Genomic DNA, 21,107 nt, shown 5'->3' on the forward strand with positions numbered 1-21,107 from the left:
ACACAGAAACAAGATCAATTTAAATTAAAAGTCTTTGGCCCAGGCGCTCACAGTGACAGTGGCAACCTCCACCCGTGGCTGTGACATGAAGTTTATGCCAAAAACTGCAGTTCCTCTAACGTCCACTTGAGGCTGGCTCCAGAAGTGAGTCAGTCTCCATAAGTCCCCATGTTTCACAGCAGAAATAAACATGTTTACAGCCTGGTACAAAAAACAGTTTTGGTCTCTGTAGCTAATTTCCCCGTTCATGACAACTGTACTGAGGGTGAATTTATATACAACTCACCTGTTCACATTATATTAAGGCTTAAAGTTATTCAGGATTAAGAGCGTGGCTTAAACAAACAAACAAAGCGTCCCTGAAATCACTCGTCACGTCATCATTTTAAACAAAGCGTGCTCCATAAACACGGTGGAGGTATTTTCTCTCTGCCAGCTTAGCAGAACATAAAGCTGAGGTAGGCTGGATTAAACTGGGCAAACTCCTGCCGGCCTCACAGCTTCCAACTGGAACATCTTTTCCATTTGCACACTGGTGCACCAGTCCAAGACATTACACATTACACACACACACACACACACTCATTCAAAAAGGGAGCTACAATAATTTGGAGCGTGATGAATAATTCAGCGTTTCTCTCAGCCTCATGGACACTGCTTTTTCAAAGTCACAGGAGACCTCCGACCAATCACGTTGGAGCTCTCCATATGCTCCAGTGATGCATCTATCAGCCGAACATATTCTGCTGGTTTGGGCCGAGTTCTCAGGCTCGATCCTGTCTCCCTGCCCAGACGAGGGAGTCATCAGGATCCATCCGAGGCTCCGATGTAGCGAGCAGCAGTTGGCAGTCCTCTCTATGAGGGCGTGTGACTGAATGCGTTGCCGAGCAGTCGAGCTGTTGTGTTTCTGTTACTCCAGCTGGCTCGACCCGAGTGTAGGAAGTCCATTAACGGGACAAGTAACAGTGTGGGTATTCTCCTGTGCCTCAGCCCAGAGGATAATGGGCCTATCTGGGGAAGAACTTCCAGATGAGAGATGCTGACTCTCCATGGATAGATACGTTTAGTATGAGAATCTTTAAAGTAACATTGTGTAACTCTTCTACCATAAAATAACTAAATCATTTGACAGCCAGTGAGGTGGATGGAGTCTGTGTTACATGTGCAATCATCCTCAAACGGTCACACACATCAAACATTTCACTGATTTTTATGAAACTGGAGTATTAGTGTTTGTACCACACGAGCCGGGGGAGCTGGCAGAGCATGGCAGAGGATGAGAGAGTGAAGAGGACGCTGATGGAGGAAGCTAAGAAGAGAAGAGGAGAGAGTTGTCGAGCTAAAGAGTAAATGTGGGACTGACTTTTAGTGGTTGGTGAGAGCTTGGTGAAATAAAAGGCTGAAAGACAGACGCCGAGCTGGGCTGACTGCTGCTGGACTAGGCAGTGATATCAGCTGCTGCAAACCCTCAAAGATACCTGTACTACTTTACTGATCGATGGTGTAAACACATTTTAATTATGGAAGTACATTAATGCCCAAATGTAAGAATAATTTGGCATTAACAGGCTTCCGTACTATTCGTACAAATTCTTACACAGGGATTACTCTTCCATGAGCAAATATGAGATTTAACAGCTCCACAGTAAATACCAGCAGCAACATCTGCCAGATGTGACGGCACAGACACACATGAGTGGAAATGCTTGTTTATTACTGATTAAAGCCAAACAGAGACAGACAGACGGATGCATTGCTCCTCAAAATCAAAAAACGTCAGTGACATTAAGTGAAATTAACACCCTCTGTGTTTATACAGTGCGCGCACACACACACACACACACACACACACACACACACACATACAGATAAACAGATATTCAGAAACAGTCTCAGCAGTGTGTGTGTGTGTGTGCAAACCTTTCAGAGCGCAGAGCAGAAAACGCTGCAACGTGTGAGGAACTTAAAAAACGATCAAGAACTCTTCAAACAATCAGACTTAGTGGTTAAAAGAAGTTTGGAAGTCAACACGAGGAGTTCTGCTTCTTCAACACGTTTCATCACAACACACACACACACACACACGCACACGCACACGCACACACACACACACACACACACACCTTCTGATTACTTCCAGTTGTTTCACACAGATGTGTGATCGGACAATAAATAAACAAAGTGCTGATCCATCTTAGAGCGAGACTACAGAACCTTTTAAAGAAGACACACACACACACACACACACACGCCACACACATGCCACACACACACACACACCCTAATGTTAGAGACTTGCTCGTCTCTGCTTTTGTTGCTGTAACAGTGATGTCAGGCTGCAGCTAATGATTATTTATTATTAATTATCAATGCATCTACTTTACTTTCTTGATTAATTGTTTGGTTGAGTAACAGTTCTAACCTCAAAGAACATTCGAGACTCTAGAAGCTGAGAACTTTTATATTTTTACTCTGGAAAATTGCTGAAATTCTTAAATTTTCTTTCAATCAACTAATTGACTAATCAGCCAATCGTTGCAGCTCTGTATAATTAACTGAATAATTAAGAAGAAGTCACTGTAACTGTCACCTTGGCTGCTGTTTAAAAGTCACACAGTCTCACTCTGGGTGAGTTTTACTTCATTCGAAACAAAAGACAAATAATTAACACGCCGTTAAAAATGCTGCCGTGGAGACGGTGAACGAGTAAACGAACGTAGCCGTGAGTGTTAGTAAGAGAACACGTCCAACGCGCCGCGGGACAAACACTGATCCGCTTCGTCGGTACCGGCACATGCTAACAGAAACACATCATGAGACGTCTGGTACAATCATCAGAGTCACAAAAGGCATTTAACACACTCCTGCAGAGTGTGTGTGGCAGATCAAGCAGTATCTCAGGCCTACACATGTTACAGGGGAGAGGCAGGAAGAGAGAAGCGATGGACTCAAACTGCAGGCCGAGGCTTTGTGATGAACGAGCACTGACTCCTGTTGTTACAGCTCCTCTTCCTCTGGGCGTCTGTCAATAGCGCCCATTTTCTCCGGAGCCGACATGCAGGGCAATGAATCCCTTCTAGCGTTACAGTGACACATGCCTTTCAAATGTCAGAGCGTCTCTCTTTATTTCTCTCGGACATTCCTGCTGTTACTTCATGCACAGACAGAAAGAGAGGAGGTGCTGTTCTGCTCGGCTGTGAGAGCGCGACAGCGGCCGTGTCCGAGGTGAACTCAGGTGAAGAGAAACGACGTCAGCTCTTCTTTAACTTCCAACCTTCTGATGCATTTCTAGTTCAAAGATGTCCGAGCATTGAAATCCACAGAGAAGGAGGAGAGAGAGAGAGAGGGGAGGAGGGGGAGGTTATTTATTAGTTAAAAAAAAAAAAAAACAAAGTCATGGTCGGGTGGAGCGTTTACTGCTCAGTGGGACAGACGGTACGGTCTTTGCAGCAGAAGTAATGCACCACCACGCCGTTGGGATATCTGGCAAACGCGCTGAAAGAAAAGTAAAGAGACAAAACGTTTATTACTCACTGCATCACAGCAGATAAAGGAGTGTGTGAACAGTGTGTGTGACATCAACAGCAGCTCAGGACAAACTGTGTTTGAGTTAATAAAGCTGCAGACACAAAAACATCCGATAAAGACAGCGAACAGTGTCATAACACCAAAAATTAACGAGGATTTTTTAATTATAACCTTTAATAATTTCAAGAAAGGTGATTAAAAACTAGCGCACTTCATTTATCACATAACGGTGCAGTGCGGAGGCTGATGAGTACGAATAAAAATGACAATAAAAGTAAGAAAGGACATAAAGGATTTCAAAGATAAACTCTAATAAGAAAGTTGACGTGAATGTGGAGAAGCCTGATTTTTGATGCACTGTTACCTGTTTCCTATCTTCTTCTTGCAGACTCTGCAGGTCTTCTCCTCTGTGATGACACATTTGACCTGCTGGTGGAAGATCCGCTCCTCCTGCACCTGAAAACACACAACGCGCTCGGTGAGCAGAGACAGACGGGGCACAGTAAACCTTCAGAAAACGCTTCGTTGCACATCCACACAAACGTTCGATAACACGTCACGACAGACTGAGGTTAAACATCTGATATAAAGGACGTCGTTGGCTCTGAGCTCGGCTGATCAAACACTGACGGCTCGCTGCGAGTCTCCAAATGACTCCGAGGATTAGGAGAGATGATTACGAGAAAACATGCTGCAACACAAACCATATGTTTATTTTTCGGGACTTTCCCACAACTCTGACTTTTTCCCGACAACAACACGGAGTCCATTCACTCCTACAGGCCGCTGAAAAACTGAGAGTCATCCCATAAATGTGTTTTTCCACATTTATTGTTAATGATTTTATTATTAATTATTAAAAGACGGGAGTGTTGTTGGTGTTATCTCGACTCTGCAGGTTTACACGATGTTTAATGTGCAGACTCCAGCAGCGGAGCTAACGTTAGTTGTTGAGTCTGACAGATCTCTGAAAGTCTGATCGGCTCCGTCGATGTAGAGATTATTTTTTCCTTTGAAGGTGAACTGAGGACGAGAGAGTTTAATTTCAGCTGGATGGAAAAATCAATCTTTAATTGAACTGCTGTCGACTGATGGACATGCAACCTGTGACCGGGGACAGCCGACAGACAAAGAGGTCACAAGAGGCCGTGCAGCCAACAGATCTGATGAGGCTCTTCAATCTGCTCCTGTTCCTCATCCTAACATGGTCAAATCTGACAATTATTGTGTCCTTTCAAAATTTACTGAATCTCTCTCAGATGAAGGGAAGCTGAACACAACCAATCAAACGTCACCGATTCAACGTGAAACTTTGGTTCAGTGGCTACATCAGTCGTTAGAACGAAGCGCCACGTGAACGAACTCACCCTGAGGAACTCGGCCTGCAGCAGACTCTTCAACACCTGGTTGCAACGTTTTCTTTGTGCCTTCTCCTCCAGGACGCTCTCCAGGAAGACCCGGATCTCTCTAATCTGAGTGTTTGCTGGGAGGAGATTGATGGCCTGGAGAGACAAAAAAAAAAACAGAACACTGTTGGCCAGATGTTTGTTGTAACGTTTCCTTACTGAAGCGTTTCACTCAAATTTAAAAAGTCCTGCTGCTAATCAGTGATACAGGCTTCTAACAGAGGAATATAATGAAACATTTTCACTTTAATTCATTAATCTTGTCTAATTAACCAGAGATAATAAATGAAAGATGTCAGTAACATTTCATCCTCCGTGTGCTCACGGAGACCAAACACAAACCCAGACCCACTCGTCCGGTCGTCCTCTTGCTCAAATTAATTAAATTTAATTAGTACAAATGGTTTAATTACACGCAGACAGCTCAGAGAGAGTTTTCGGCTGAGGAACAGAGTGAACCCACTTTCTGCAGAGTTTTGTGACAAGAATGTGTCCGTGGACAGAAAAGTAATCACAATAATTATGATAATTCATTCAGATTTTAAGTAACGACACTTTGGAAACTGCTTTCCACCATTTTCTGACATTTTATCGACTGTATCATAAATTGATTGTTAAAAAATTACACTGAGAGTTTCAGAGAATCTATAGCTGCAAGAAATCGTTAAACAAAAAGCTGAAAAAGATTAAAAAAATGACTCACAAACTAAACTTAAGAAAAGAAAAGCAGCTTCGTGTTGCCTGAAGTTTTTGCTCAGTCTCGTTCGGTCGCCCTCCTGCTCTCTTGGCGAGGCTCGGGCTGGGAACGAGGCCAGGGGAAATGAAAGCAGGGTGCTATTAAAGTCAACGAGGGAGGCAGAATGGCACAGAAAGACGAGATGGAGAGTGATCTCAGCCTCGACGTTCATATAAACCTGCAGCGTTCCCCTCGACAGACTCTTAATTCGACATGTCTGCGGCCGAACACTTCACAGATGCAGCACAGTCTGTTATGGTGCGTTTTACAACAGGAGTATCACTCAGGACGGATAAACATGCTCGTTTTGTGTTTAAATATTGGCAGAGACACAGCGGAGGAGCTTTGAACACGGCGCCTCTTATGTTAGAAGATATGGAGAGAGAATACACGATCTGCTGAGTGACTCTTTCCTCCTCGATGTGGACTGTGGAGAGATTTCTGCAGCGAAGCAAACGGCTTCAGGGGAAAGCTTCGTTACTCGAGAGCAGTCGGTGGATTGGGATGCAAAATAGGTCACGAGCTACTTTTGAACAGAGCAGCTTTCATTCAATTAACTCATTGCTATTTCGGTTCGGTCCAAACAGGTATATGAAAGGAATTTCATCAAACGGATGCACGTTGCAGAGCGAAAGCCTCTCGAGGGAGATCAGCACCACCCATGGAAATCTTATTTTGTGGTGTGCTGGATCTTTCCTCTCACAAAGGCAGCAGCTCGATTACCCCCGACAGCGCCAACCCTCTCATCTCGCCCTGAAAAACAAACTGAATCTAATCTTTGAACGAGCCGTGTTTCAGCCAAGCTGCTGCTTTAATTTCACGCCAAATGCCAACAGACTAATCGTGTGTGAGCGCGTGTCATCATTAATCGCGTTATCCGATCAGCCTAAACAAGCCGAGTCCTCATCGCTCTCACTTTCAGCGCCACGTCTTGTCTGAATTAGCGATGATTGCTAAATTGGAGCGACGGCACACGGAGTCTTCTGACAATAATAAAGTCCTCGCTTGAATTAGAAGCTGATTCTTTCCTCCTGGGGTATCAGACGAGAGGCTGCGGTGTAGAAAAGTTGAAGTGTGAGGAAGTACTTTTCTGTGACTGACAACTTACTTGACGTGGACAAGAGTCATGTGTAACCATTACCAGACTGGGGTTTGTTCTGAAGTCACCCGGATGATGGACGGAGGGCTGTTTACCTTGGTGGTGTTGAGCTTGCTGTGGTGCAACTCCAGGACGTGCAGGGCTGCCTGGAGGTTAGCCTGAGGCTCAGACAGCTCCATCTTGATGGGCCCGAGGCAGTGGACGTCAGGAGGTGACAGGTACATTCGCAGCAAAGACAGATAAACCTGAAGGGAGGAGACACAGCTGCGTCACTCCGTGCACATTTTATCTGAATCTGAACAACAACATATTCAAAAAAACTGCGGGGTCACAGCAAAGGAGGCTCCTGGCTCTAACTTCATATTAAAGTACAGCTAAATCTTCACATCCACCTCTTGGTAAGAAGAGATTAAAGTACTTCCTAAAATGTCAAACTGTTCCTCTAACGTTCAGTCCGTCTTATTTCGTCCTGACCTTCACAACGCTTCATTGATCTGATGCGTATTCATTCATCTTCACTCTAATATTGGTCTTTTTGGTAACAGACGTTATCAGCCGTCATTCCTGAGATGTTTGAGTACTTGAGCCATAAATAATCCATCATATTTGTGTAGCAATATCTGCGGACACAAAAGGCACTTAGGACGCAGCGGAGCGTAGCGAATGAAAAAAGTGTTCGGTCATAACGGAGCCGAGCTGCGAGGACAAAACAAAACATCAAAACAACGTTGAGAGCTACTCACGTCTTTATTCCCGTCGACTGAGCTGTTGTAGTGGCTGTGACAGTATCTGCAGAGCACACAGAGAAAGAAAAGGATGAAACGTGAACGCTCTGCTTGTTTTCACTGATTTGCTGCATCGCAGAACGAGCTCGCAATTAAACAAGAATTCAGAGCAGAGACTTTTCTACGGTTTTAGACTCGTTTACGGTCGGACGTTAATTTATTCTTTTAAGTCAAATCAGCTGCTGGAGTCAGCGAACGTCTGGCTGCTGTTCATTTGTGTTTGCAGGAGCGACTCACTCTTCGGCCATGCGGGTGTCTTTCAGGATGTGCACGTAGATGAAGAGCGCCTGCTCGTGTTTGCCCATCCGACCCAGCAGCAGCGCGCGTTCCTCCAGCAGGCCTTTGGGGACGGAAACAAGGTCAAAGGTCAAAGTTTCATTCTTCAGCTAGAATATATAAATTCACGTCAATGTTCCTCTATGACTCCTGATATTAAAATGTGTAGATCAAAAACTTTAAGGTGGAAATCTGGTTAATTATCTTGTATGTGTGTATAAAGCAAACCGAAGAGATGCTGATGTTGATCCTCTGTGTTCTTACCGTCAAAGGGAAAGTCACTGATGAGTCTGGCTGGTTCGTAGCTGGTAGAAATATCCAGGAAAGACAGCAGCTTGTTCCTGAACTCACCCAGATCACCGTCCTCCTTCCCCGCAGCAACAGCTGGAACTCCTACAACAGCACAGAGGTTTTAATGCAGAGTCTAAACCTGCAAAGGTTGGTTGATTAATCGATTTGTTGATCGACAGTTAATTATCAAAATTGTTGCAGATTAATGCTCTAATATTAGATTAGTTGCAGTGTTTTCTTGGTATTCTCTGAGAGTAAATTAAACTTCTGGCTGAGCACTGTGATGTTGAACAAGGTGCTGTGTCATTGTTGAGAAGCTCAATAATCTCAGAGAAACAATATCTTAATATCACAGCCTGCGTGTGCAATATGCTTTTATAATGCAACGTCAAGCAATAACTTGCCCCAAGGACAGATTTGTTTATTTTATTAGTTGTTCATTTCTCCGACAGAGTGCACATCAATAAGCGTCGCTGCGAGCGTGGCCGTTTCGGCTGAGAGGTTCGTCGGGGTGATCATTAACATGCACAGAGGGAGAGACGGATGGACTTCATAATAAGTCCTGACGCAGGCTTCATTTTCAAAGCAATGAGAGACAACTGTGAGCGGATGAGTAAGCAAAGGGAAACTGAGCCCACACACAGTGATGTAATCACATGGAAATCCTCCAATAAATCAGAATTGGCATCAGATTGACGGAGAGGGTTTGTTAAGAAGATAATAAAGCTCTCGGACGGTCACGTCGGCCTGCAGCTGCAGGTAGAAATGTTGAATGTTGAGTATCTACGTCTAATTATCTATGAAACGGGTGGAAATAAAAAATCTTTCACTCATAAAAGTGTTAAAATCTTTTACTGTGAACTTTTCTCTTCAGGTTCTCTCGCTCCGTACCTTCCGGCAGTGAGTTGAGATACTGTTTCATGAGGCCTTGAACCCGCTCCAGGTAGAGCTGAATCAGCACGTTGTGAAACTCCGGGCCTTTATCGTCCCACACGTAAATGATGTGCTCTAAATACGGGATGGCGAGCTCCTTAAAGCCCTCCTTCAGGAAGTTCAGCACCTTGTCTCTGGGCAAAGTCTCCACCTCGGTCAGGTCCTCTGTGAAGATCTGAAGAAAAAATAAGAATGAGCTTTCAGTCACAAGCAAACATTTAAAGCTTCTCCACCACATTCATGTTCCTGTGTCTCACCTTCAGGCCGTCCTCAGGACAGATCTTCAACACCCAGGGAGAAAACTCAAAGATGATTCCCAAATTGTCCACTCCTGTGAGTGAGTGTGTGAAAGATAACAGATTAGTACATTTAATTTATCAAGGAAGAAAAGATGGAGACAAAGTCCATGATCAAGGTTGCACATGCAACAGCTTTTATCAGTGAGTCATGATAAACAAACATCTGTATCTTGCAATATTTATTAAAACATGCTGTTTTTTCTCTGACACAAAAAGTCAAACAACAGAAAATTAACTGGCAACTATTTTGATCACAATAATCAGTCATTTTCTCAGTGGGACAAAAACAATTCTTCCGATTTATAGATGAAATGATTCTTTCATCAGTCATGACAGTAATCAGCAGCTGTTAATTGCAGTTATACAAAGCAGTGTAGTGTATAATATAGAACATATATGAACATGGTGGGAGAGTTTTGAAAAACAGAAATCACTCCCGACATGCAAAGAGAAACAACTTGAAGAAGTTTAAACTAAACTAAACGTGGGCACTAAATATAAAACCGGCTTCAGGCTACGACTGACGCTGTAATTATCTAAACATTACACCACACTGTCACAACTAATTTAAAACTAATACGCTGAACAAAAGTGCAGGCAGCGCCTTGGAACGCCGGGAGAAGAAGGATTTATCTTGGCATCAGATGGTGCACAGATACAAGCCGTTCAGAGTTACACAGTAAACACTGACACACATGGTACAAAACCTCATTTAGTCAGTGCCAGACGTTTAAAAGACTGCAGACCACGATCTATACGTTTCATCCAACATCCACAATCAATCAGGGTGAAAGTTTTCTTAGAGGCTTTCCCAGCATCAGCCAACAAATTAAACATCTCTAATGGAGATGACAGCTCGGAGACTAAAGCTGAAACAGACTCGACTTGGCCGTGTGTCCTTACCCAGTCTTTGGAGGTACTGCACTGTTCGCTCGTGGCCCTTCAGCGGAGAGTTGGCCTTGGTGGACTGGTCCAACAGCACCTGCAGAGCTGCGAGAGGGCAAACCAGGTGAGCGAGAGCAAATGTGAGATTAGTCTGAGTGATGGAAAGTAGCGAAATGTCATCGTCTCTGGTGTGTTGCATAATTCCTATCAGCAGATATTGGACGAAGCACACATGGTGTTAATTGGCTGTACGGGAACAGCTGGTTTGAATTGGCACAGAGAGAGAGAGAGGCAGACCGGAGCAGCATGACATCACGAGCACAAATTGCAGGAGGCCGATTAAAACCAGCCGTGCTCCTCCGGCGAGAGCGGGCCAGAATCTGCTGCACGGTACCGCCAGAAAACCCAAATGACATTAAGACAGCTCTGATGTACGAGGATGACGAGTGGACCACATGCAGGAAAAACCTCCTCTGAGATAAAGTGTGTAGCCCGACGGAGCCGATCCAACCCCGAGCCCAGAACACAGCTCTGTTACAAGCACATAACTGGTACCTATTGAATTAAACATAATGGAACAATTCAGCGTACGATGGCGCTCTCATTACCTCCTGATTTAAAAGGCCCATGTAGGTCTGGCATCAAGTGATCAGTCATTTAAATACTCAAACACAAATCCAATCATCCAATTTGAAAAGGGAAATCAGGAGCAGATGTTTCATTGTTGTTCATCGTTATGAGTTTATGTATTTCAGTCGTCACAACAACAGACAAATAAAACTCATCTCTGATACCCGTCATTATCCAGCTGATTGACGCATCTGTCATCTGCTGCCTGCTGATTAAAGTTTCGCATTGGAAACACGAGCGTAAAGTGATTTTCTAAATCAGATTTTCCGTAGAAATGTTCAATAAAACGCAGCTCTAGCTGCAGCAGCAACACAGAAATACTCAGAATAATGTATCACAAGTATTAGCTACATTATGTGGTGGTTTAATCTGCTGCATCATTTAACAAGTGCAATGGTCTAAATGTGGAGGAATAAACAGCACAGAGGGCTGAAGGTGATCTCAGCTGGACAGGTTGGACAGGTTGGACAGGTTGGACAGGTAAATGTACAAACCAGCCGGAGAGCGAAAATATATTTCGGGCTGAAATACAGTGAAGTACAAATATGATTTTTTATAAACTTGAAAACTTAATTTAACATCTTTCTAACGAGTAGAGACAGGTCCTTCCCTTTTCAATCAGGAGAACTTGTGTCTTGTATTGCACGCACTAAACGTTACAGTGTGTGAAACCTCCTGTGCAACAAGCCGAGCTTTGTTTCTGGATTGAAACAATATTGAAAAAACAAAACAAAAAATGAACCTGTTTCTTATTCTGAGAGTAGTAAAACTGTTCCTGTTAAAGTCTCTGCAGCCTCTCGCAGGAAGAAGACAGCGATCACTATCAGGACGATGATCTTCACCAATAAAAGCACTGCTGATCGTCCTCTCCTCACATACTGAGGAAGATTAGACCAGTGAGGGTTTATTGTGTCGGCTTTATCAGGTCGACTCTTTGTTACACTGATCAGATTTCAGGTAACTCATCCAAATTAAAAAGATTATACTCAAGCTGTTATATTATAGATTTAATTATACTGCTGTGAGCCCGGCCTGCAGTCAACGTGCACACACACCGTTTGGTTTATCGCTGGGTGTGGTTCACAGAATTAGATGATAGAAATTCTTTATATTATGAATGTTGATTTATGCTGCAGGTTTCTCCACCTCTGTGTGTTCCTTCTTCTGACTGTCATGTGTTTTTAATACATTCTTTAGCTTCTACTATAGTTATGTAGCTGAAATGGTCTTTGAACAGTTTTAAACTTTCACTTGATCTCAACAGAGCCAAGTATCTGCCAGTTTTCCAGTGGAGATATCAACAGCTGGAGGAAGTGTACAAATCCACCCCACCGCTTCAGTTAATCAGTTATTACGCCCACAAATCACACGTAATTAAAAGGAACTCAAACTGTTTCTGTAGAAAAACACAGTTCAGCCCAAACACAGGCTTCATATTAATCACCAGTAATAGCATGTTTCTGACAGAGAGGGGAGTAAAAAGTACGGTAGATCACTTATTTTCAAATCATAAAGTGTATTGATCAGTAACAACAAAGCTGTACAGGAGAAGTAAAAGGGCTGAGTAAGTCACAGAGATCGATCTGAAAGGAGAAATGCCTGCACAATGACTCCAAACCACCAACCAACGTTTTGATTCGCTGTTGGCTCTTCGTCAGATTCAACCACACCCAGATGAACTAATACACTGTGAAGAAATTACATCAGACTATCCAAAAACACACAGTCACAGTGCTGCGAGTTGTTTGACCTCCAGATCCAAACGTCAGTTTGAATAAACCTGTGGTTTTACTGCGAGTGTGCAGGCGTTGCTCCTTCATGTGATTCTGATTCCCATAATCATGCACATCCATCCTGCAGATCAGACTTTAGGATCTGTCATGAATCATTGGATGCGATGATCGGGTTTGCAGCACAGGTGTCTGACCGGCAGGCGGACTCTTACCTTTCTGGTGCAGACCTTTCTTCTCATAGAGAATAATGAGCTCGCTGTACTTGTGGGCTTTCTTCAGGACGTACTCGCTCTCCTCGATGTGGCAGTGGTTGTTTTCCAGACGGAGGAGGGGCGACACCAGGGCCACGTTGGTCTACCACAAATGAACAGCACAGGTGACTTCACTTAGATTAGTGCGTCGTGTACATAATCTGGTGCAGATGCTCATTATATCCCTGCAGCGCGATCTGTGCCTACACGAGGAAGTTCCTCTGATTAAATAGTTCTCATTATATTAATTAAGCGCTCATTATACCTCCAAAGGGAAGCACCTGGTGGCACTTTTCATGGATGCCCAGATCTATAAATGTGGAGCAGTGGCAAGTGAGGTCCAGCTACTTTTAATCAACACCAGACCCACATAACTGAAACTACACTACACCTAGAAGACTGTAAAAGTCACGTCCACTCAGTTTTTGTTCACTCAAAGTCAAACGAAAGAAAACTCATTTGGCTACGTGTTCAACGTTAACTGCCTCGTCTCGCTGCCAGTTTCCATGAGAGTGTTCGGAGTCACTCTCCTGTGATATCGTGCCATTTCACTGTGAGTGGATGGCGAAGTCTGCCGAGTTCATTAAAGCCGAAAACTTTGATCATGAAATATTCGACATTTGGATGAGGTTCACTGACAACTGACAAAGTAGAAAGCGTCATGAGTGGCAAAGAGAACAGATGAAGATAAAAATAAGTCTGTTTACAACTAAACTTTTCAGAGTGTATAATATTTTAAGTCATAATTATACTTAGAAAGTGGCAGTTTGGGCGGACAGTGTGTTCCTTACGTGCAGGTAACACTTGAGCAGGGTGGTGTCGATGATCTGCAGCAGTTTTTTGCGGCTTTTAATCGTGGGCGTGCCCTCCATGAGCGGAGACGTCGTCGAAGGGTCGGAGTCGTTCAGCTGTTTGACGAGGTGGCTGCGTTTCTGTGAGGAGGAGAAACACCAATGATCCGGATCCTCACCTTTAATATGTTTATTATTATACAAGTCTTTGGGGTTTTCTGTGTTGTAAGGACATCACACACACATGCACACACACACCTGGGTGAGATAATCGATCAGGGCGAGATGAGCCTTCTCCAGCTCTGCCCCGGACAGAGCAGGCAGCGGGTTGGGATAGTGCAGCTGTTTGCGGTAGTCTGACGGGAGCAGGTCTGGGTACAGCCCGATCACATGGGTGGGATCTGCAGAGCACAGGGCGGGAAATGTGTCATACTTTACTCTGTGTTTGTTTATTAGCCCTGTGATTTGAGGACAGAGTTTATAATACAAACACGAGGTATACTGATGAGACCTGAAAGAGCTCGTTAGAGCGAGGAAACGTCCGTCATTACTGTGAAATTACGATGTGACATCATTCATGTGAAACAAAAACATTTCCATCAGGACGCACAATAAGTCACAGATGTTTAATGAGGTCACGAAAAAAATGAATAAATCACAACCAGACTCACGTCAACAACAACATTAACGCAGATCAAGAAATAAAATGGATGATGTTGATCTCAGACAGTATCCACGTGCTACAGGCTGAAACACAGACACTCACTCACTCCCTCCGCCAGGAGGAAGGAAAGCCTTACCTGTGCCGAGTTTGGCAAACACCTGCATGGAGTCATCGAATCTCTTCTGGCAAAACAGGTTGAAGGCGTAGAGATTCTGGATGTGATGTATCTGCTGCTTCTTATCCCCGTCTGAATCATCCTTCATCTTCTGGCAGAAAAAAAAAGGAGGAAATAAAAAAAGAAATCATCAAACTAGAGCAAGATGTCCGCCGTTTATTCAGCTAGCTTTCATCTATCCATCCTCCTCTTCCTCTTATCCGGGGTCGGGTCGCGGTGGCAGCAGGTTTAGCAGGGCGCTTCAGACGTCCCTCTCCCCAGCAACTCATTCCAGCTCCTCCTGGAGAATCCCGAGGCGTCCCCAGGCTGGATGGGCTATGTAGTCCCTCCAGCGGGTTCTGCCTCGGGGTCTCCTCCCAGTTGGACGTGCCTGAAACACCTCCAAAGGAAGCCACCCTGAGGGCATCCTAATCACATGATGAACCTCTTTTTCTCTAAGGCTGAGCCCGGACACCCGACTCACCCCTTTGCCTGCCACCCGGCTGATCCCTATGCCTCTCCCTGCGGGTTGGTGGGGCCACGCAGCAGTTAGGTTCCAAGAATCAAAAAGTTTTATTCTTGGAAATCCCCCCTGAAAGCTCGATTGCCAGATAAGCTGACCAAAAAGTACAAAGCTCCTCATCAAGACGAGTGATTCTAATGTTCCATCCTCTGAGCTGAAGCACTAATTGAATCTTGAGGAATTCAATAACAAGGTTTGATAGTGAAGTGAAGTGAAGTGAAGTGAAGTGAAGCTCACCGCCAGCTGAAGAGCCAGCTCAAACTGCTTGTCCTGAAGAAGCTGCCGGATCTGGCTGGCTATCGACACGGGAACAAGACGCCACACAAAGTGGTTGCTGGCAACGTACACGATATTTGGCCTGCGAGAGATGAAAGGAGAAAAACAAGATAAGAGAGAATAGTTTGGAGCTAAAGTGGTTTTTACATTATCGGCATCATTATCATGAAAAACACAAAGCAGGAGAAGTCATCAAGCGTTACACAGAGGACCAAAGAGGTCGCCATCAGTCATTATTGAATCCTGCAGTGTGATGCTGACACCAAGACAAACAACTACAAGACAACTTCTCACATTACAACACAACATTTTTCATGTCTGTATGATTATGTTTTTAAGTTGCAATAACGCAGCCAGCTGATGTGAAAAGGTTGGACTGATGCAGAAAAACAAACAGCTGATTGTCCACGGGTTTGCAGAACGTCCTGTGCAGCTTCACAGATTCACAGAGGACTACTCACCCTGCGGAGGTGATGAAGCGAGGTCTCTGCAGCTCCACGCTCTGCACCAGCAGCCTCGGCTCGAAGGTCCGGATCTCCACGTACCGGGGGAGGACGGCGATGATGTACGGAGGCTGGTGCTCTGAGAAGATTCAAAAACAGACAGGCAGGTTTGTGACATAAAATATAAAACATAAACATAAAATATCTAATAATATCATTAAAGTTCTTGTAACACGTTTTATAAAGTAGACATTCTATGCCTAAGGGCACTGAGAACATAGATTTTATTGCCGAATGGACATTCTGGGCCATAAAAGTGAAATTACTGATTTCTGTTTGAGTCATTTTGACACTGAGAAGACAACTTTTACCTCACCGCATTGAAAAATGCCTCCTATAATTCCCAGAAGCCAAGGTGAGGTCTTCAAAGTTTTGTCCAACCATGAGTATTTAAATAACAATGATATAAATCCACGCACTGGAGCAGGAACGTGCTTGAAAAAATGATTTCCTGTAAACAGACTTAAGCTCTCATGAGGTTTGAGAGTTTTTGTGTCGTCCCAACCCAAATTGTCTTGAAAACAAGTGTGTGATTACTGAGTGATGGGGAGGAAATCCAGCTGGAGACAGTTATCTAGACAGGCCTGAGGTTGGACTTTGGATCTGGATTCAAAGCCCTCCGCTCCAGCCATGAAGAGTTACGATGGTCAGTTCGATGTATTGTGAACTGACCAGCACTCATCCTCTGCTGATCCACCAAAGTCACGACGTCGACTATATCGAAACAAGGAAATTGCAAAGTGTATGAACGCTCGGAGGCTTTCCCCTCTTTGTTTCTCCTTTCTGCATTCCAATGAGCGCAGAAGAGATCTGCATCACTCCTGTCACAGGCTCATTAGTAACCCAGACCTGTGGCTTGTTAGTCACAGGATAAAAAAGCTGATGTGAAAGGGTGTTTCCTCTCCTGACATGTGGAAAAGCAGCAGCACAGCTCAGACAGTGTGGAAAGAAAGACTGTGCACAGTGGAAGAAGAACAAGGAAGAGACAGCTCGATGACAACAACTGACAAAATAACCAAACGCTTGATTGGGTGTTAGTTCTGATATCCAGTGACTGCTATGTGAACAAACCGGCTCTATCAGAAGAGAGTGACGTGCTGCATTAACAGACAGGAAGTAAAACTTCCATCGAATGATGGAAAGAGGAATGAGATTATTCTGAGTTTCATTTATGATATTTCAGACACTGATTCTTTTTCTAATTTATGTGGAACAAAAACCTGTGAGCTTAACAAAGGGAGATTCACTCAAACTGTCTTAACGTGGCGGACGCGGCAGCTTGTTCTCCACCCTGACGTACCTGAAAACCTGTTTCTCACTGCTGCTTCCTTGTTTCGTCCTCTGAGGTTTGGTTCTCTCTCACTATGTGCAAACTCTTTAATATTAAAGTAGTCTGATAACTTACAGCAGACAGTGTCCTTGGCAAAAATCAATAGATGATATTTGATACCACAAACTATCTAAAAGCAATACACTCATTAAAATGCGACTAAGACAGCTCCTCTTTGGGGATGTCACTGTTTGGACAGAGTGATAAGAAAAGCACAACAGAAAAATTAGGCCAATTTTGTTTTTCCCCCTCGAGCGAAATCGTCTGCCAGGGGTGACACATTTTGGCGAAACACATTCGGGAAGACGGGAAGAGCTGGGGAGGATTTTTTTGTGTTTTTGTTACTCAGCATGTGAACTCTTGACTTTGCTGTCACTTCTTATTGATGTCGAGTACGAGTTAACTCCAGCAGAGACATCAAGAGTCATAAAAGCAGAGAAAAGCTAATCAGACTGAGCTTCTTTTTCATATAAACAGAACTCGAACACACATTAAATATAACGAAGTGTGGCTCTTGTCATTGCGCCTCTTTCTTACCCATTGCTATCGGGATGTCCGTCCAGTTCAGGGCGCACTTCTGCGTGCAGACGCCCTCTTCATTCAGTACCACGGTTAGATCATCCTGACCAACGGCCACCTTCCCGTCAGCCAGTGGTGCGACCAGGGGCTCCAGCTGTTTCCCAGTGGGGAAGAGCTCCTTGATGGAGCCACGGCCGTCCATCTGTTTGACAGGAGAGAGAGTATGAAGATACAAAAACCTATTAATAACATCTCACAAGCTTCCTTTGTGAGGTCAGTTATGAAGGGCTTTAAACAAAGAATAAAACAACATTAAATAAAAGCTGATTAGACGAGCAAACATCAGACGATGAAAGGAATAATAAGAGGAGGACAGAGGACCAAAATAAACAAATTCAAGGACAAGAACTAATTATATAACAGCCTGCTTCTAAACTTTCCAAGGCAGTATTAAAGTGAAACACAGAATCATTTAAAGTTGTCGATAGCTGCAGTACAAAAACCTCCTTTCCTGTAGCACGTACCCGGATGAGGTAATAGTCCCGTTTGAAACCAACACAGATGGAGTTTTCACACCAGGCCATGGACTTTGGAATATCTGGAGCACCAAAGTCCCCCTGGCAGACAAAAAGAAAACACTCAGGTGTCTGAACGTGTCAAAGGATCCGGCAAAGAAACTCTAAATCTGGATCATGCTGCGCTGAGTCATCGCTCACCTGCAGCTCGTGGAACTCTCGATCCTTCCAGTAATAAAGCTGGAGCTTCTTCTTCACTGCGACGCACATTCTCAACCTTTCCTCTCCTGAGCTGGTTTGCTGAGGACAAAAGAGACAAAACACACAATTCAAATCAGGGGAAATATAAAAGCGTAACACAGAAACGTGGAAAATATAATGAACATGTCTTTGACTGTGCTGTGAAACCTGTAACCTGTTTCCCTTCAGCTGACAGAAACATAACATGCTTGATCCGGGTAATCCAAAACAATCATATCGCTTTTTATTCTAGTCAAGCAAAATGTGAAGCAGCATGAATGAGCGTGGGTTGTTTATGTGCTGGTGGGAGGAAGATCTGCATGCAGAAGTGGAACTGCTCTTCTGTCTCCTGCTCTTTATTTGCGTTTGTTAATTCAAACGCCACTAAAACATGACGGATTATCAATCTTAATCCTTTCAGACTCTCTTTTCTTACCTCACGGAAATTAATTACAAAAACTAAAATGACTGCCTGGAACATAAAAAACAAACAAACAAGGCTGATGATCATATAACAGCTTCTGCCCTTTTTCTCTTAACCCGTCGGCTAACTTAGAGCTGTATGAAGCAATACTAATGCCTGTCATATCATATATGTGATATGCATATGATAGTGGTGCCTGAAATACTACACGCCTGTAACCGACCTGCAGGTCGCAGGCGAAGAGCGTGGCTCCTTTGGCTTTGGGCAGCACGGTGATCTGCTGGAAGGTCAGGAGGTCGTGGACGTGGATGTTGTTCTCTGCAGGAGAAACACACACACACACACACACACAGATTACAGTTTCATGGGTGAACACACACACACACACACACACAGATTACAGTTTCATGGGTGAAGACAGATGGAAGTTTAACCAACATGATGTCTTTAAATTAAAAATATATGGGGGGGGGGGGGGACTTACCGAGAAGACTGACGAGGATTTTGTACTGTGAGACGACGTAGAGCTGCAGAAAGAGTAAGAAACAAAATTAAAGGAGGTTTGAACACACGAGCTCAGGTATTTAACCGACTTTGTCTTACCTACACTGTTCCGTTTGAAACTTATCGTTGGTATGCTGAGCTTAACGTGTGGAGCTGAAGTCAGAGTGAAGTATGAAGCCGTGCGTACTGTCCTGTTGTTATATCAGGACTATACAGTTTGTAGTTCTACCCTTTATGCATAAATTAGTCTGCGGTTAGACCTTCTCTCGTTTAGCTTCAACGCAGACTTGTCAATGCGGGAATCAGCGGATACGGATGTGATGAAGGAGACTCGGTCACACCGTCTACGGATCACAGCTCAGACATAACATGGATCCCGATAAGTCTGAATCACGCCTGAAGTGTCACACTGTGGACTTTGCATCGGGGGAACATAACAGATAGATAATCGCTGATTTTTAAACGCCGACTGCGTCTGTGGGACTGCAAACCTCCGACGCTGGCTGGGTTGTCTTTGACCTGTGGAGTCTCTGACACATAAGTCATGTATTCTGTAAGAGTTGGTCACCATTCTTGAAATATATGTCGGTACTAGACTGGCAGCCGCCGTGTTGACGGGTTACACGGACTACAGCATGAACTTGTTGAGTTTTGGTGACGCTGTAGAGAAACATCAGATGTAGATGGATCTGTGTTATTGTAGTTTATTAGACAGTTATGAGGTCTGTTGGAGTGTTTATCTGTCTTTATTTTAACACTTTCCCTTTAATACTGTGTGTTTGTTTGTTAAATATCAATAACATTGATCAGTCTGTGTTTATCCTCCTGTAATCGGATCTACCTGCTGAATCTTCTTGGAGAAGTTCTTGTTGGATTTCTCCAGCGTCACCTCAAACCGGTTGGTGCCTGCAGAGAAGAGAGAGGATCAATGTGATGCTGTAAGCGGAGTCTGTAAACACACAGTCATCATGTTCTGTACCTGCATCCTTCTTTATTCTGTAGAGGAGCAGGTGGCCCGGCTTGGTCCCCACGAGCAGCCAGTCCTCTGTGGGGAGAGAGAAGCTCACAGTGACCTGATCCTTCACATCAGTGGGTAAATCACAGACCAGAGGCCGGAGCCTGCAGAGGGACCGGGTCACAGACTCACCCCAGGCCGCCAGGCAGTCGATCTGGAGCGGAAGCTTCTCCAGAATCGGCACCGGTTCGTACGCGTCATGCATGTTGGAGCTGGTTCAGGTACAGACCGCTCTGACGCAGGTTCGATCCCCGCACGGACCCGACAACAGCTGACCGAGGTGTGTCAGTGTGTCACGGCTTCACACGTCTCCATGGACCGGCCGTGTCACCGACAGGCTGCGTCCGTTAGCCCGCAGCTACCGACCAAAACAACAGCTGACCGTTAGCCTAGCTCAAAGTTAGCACATCGCCCCCTGTGAGCGCGCGCCGGGCACAGACGGTCAGTCACTCAAACGCACGCGACATTTAGTGAGTTTAGCACGAGCTTAGTAACGAGCGAAGCGCGCGGTAACGGGCGTTACTTTAGTGTTAGCCAGGTTAGCTTCGTTACTTCCTGCTGTTTGTTGTTGACGGCTGCGCGAGGCGAGCGGGCTCTGACAGGCACGTGACTGAAGGCGGCGCGCTCACGAGGAACCAATTAAAGGCGCAGCGCCCCGAGTGTGGTGCGCGCGCACATCTCGCGAGACTTTGTTTGTGTTCATATTTTTAATGTAAACAGGGTCTAAAACCAGGGTCCGGGGCCCCCAGGGGGGCCGCAGAGGTTCTGATTCTGATTCTTGTCATCAGAATCAGAAC

The 21,107-nt window shown here is 44.6% G+C and overlaps 1 protein-coding gene across 2 annotated transcripts; it reads right to left on the minus strand.

Annotated features, from left to right (window-relative positions):
• Positions 1 to 1,693: 1,693 nt before the first annotated feature.
• Positions 1,694 to 20,930, minus strand: vps39 (VPS39 subunit of HOPS complex). 2 transcript variants are annotated; one of them, XM_010751184.3, is made up of 24 exons: positions 20,443 to 20,930; positions 20,275 to 20,340; positions 20,137 to 20,201; positions 19,276 to 19,318; positions 19,015 to 19,109; positions 18,329 to 18,427; positions 18,137 to 18,229; positions 17,631 to 17,814; positions 15,722 to 15,842; positions 15,222 to 15,342; positions 14,444 to 14,570; positions 13,902 to 14,044; positions 13,644 to 13,784; positions 12,814 to 12,955; positions 10,257 to 10,343; positions 9,312 to 9,385; positions 9,013 to 9,229; positions 8,095 to 8,223; positions 7,792 to 7,894; positions 7,513 to 7,558; positions 6,865 to 7,014; positions 4,896 to 5,030; positions 3,893 to 3,984; positions 1,694 to 3,495 (listed from the first exon to the last, which is right to left on the minus strand). In XM_010751184.3, the coding sequence occupies exons 1-24, from the start codon at positions 20,513 to 20,515 to the stop codon at positions 3,414 to 3,416; spliced, it is 2,628 nt and encodes an 875-aa protein (XP_010749486.1). In that variant the 5' UTR covers positions 20,516 to 20,930; the 3' UTR covers positions 1,694 to 3,413. The 2 variants fall into 2 exon arrangements, with proteins under 2 accessions (XP_010749486.1, XP_010749485.1); XM_010751183.3 differs by having other exon boundaries at positions 14,444 to 14,573.
• Between the last annotated feature and the right edge of the window lie 177 nt (positions 20,931 to 21,107).

The sequence above is a fragment of the Larimichthys crocea genome, chromosome XXIV, assembly GCF_000972845.2.
Source record: "Larimichthys crocea isolate SSNF chromosome XXIV, L_crocea_2.0, whole genome shotgun sequence".
Classification (NCBI taxonomy): Eukaryota; Metazoa; Chordata; class Actinopteri; family Sciaenidae; genus Larimichthys; species Larimichthys crocea.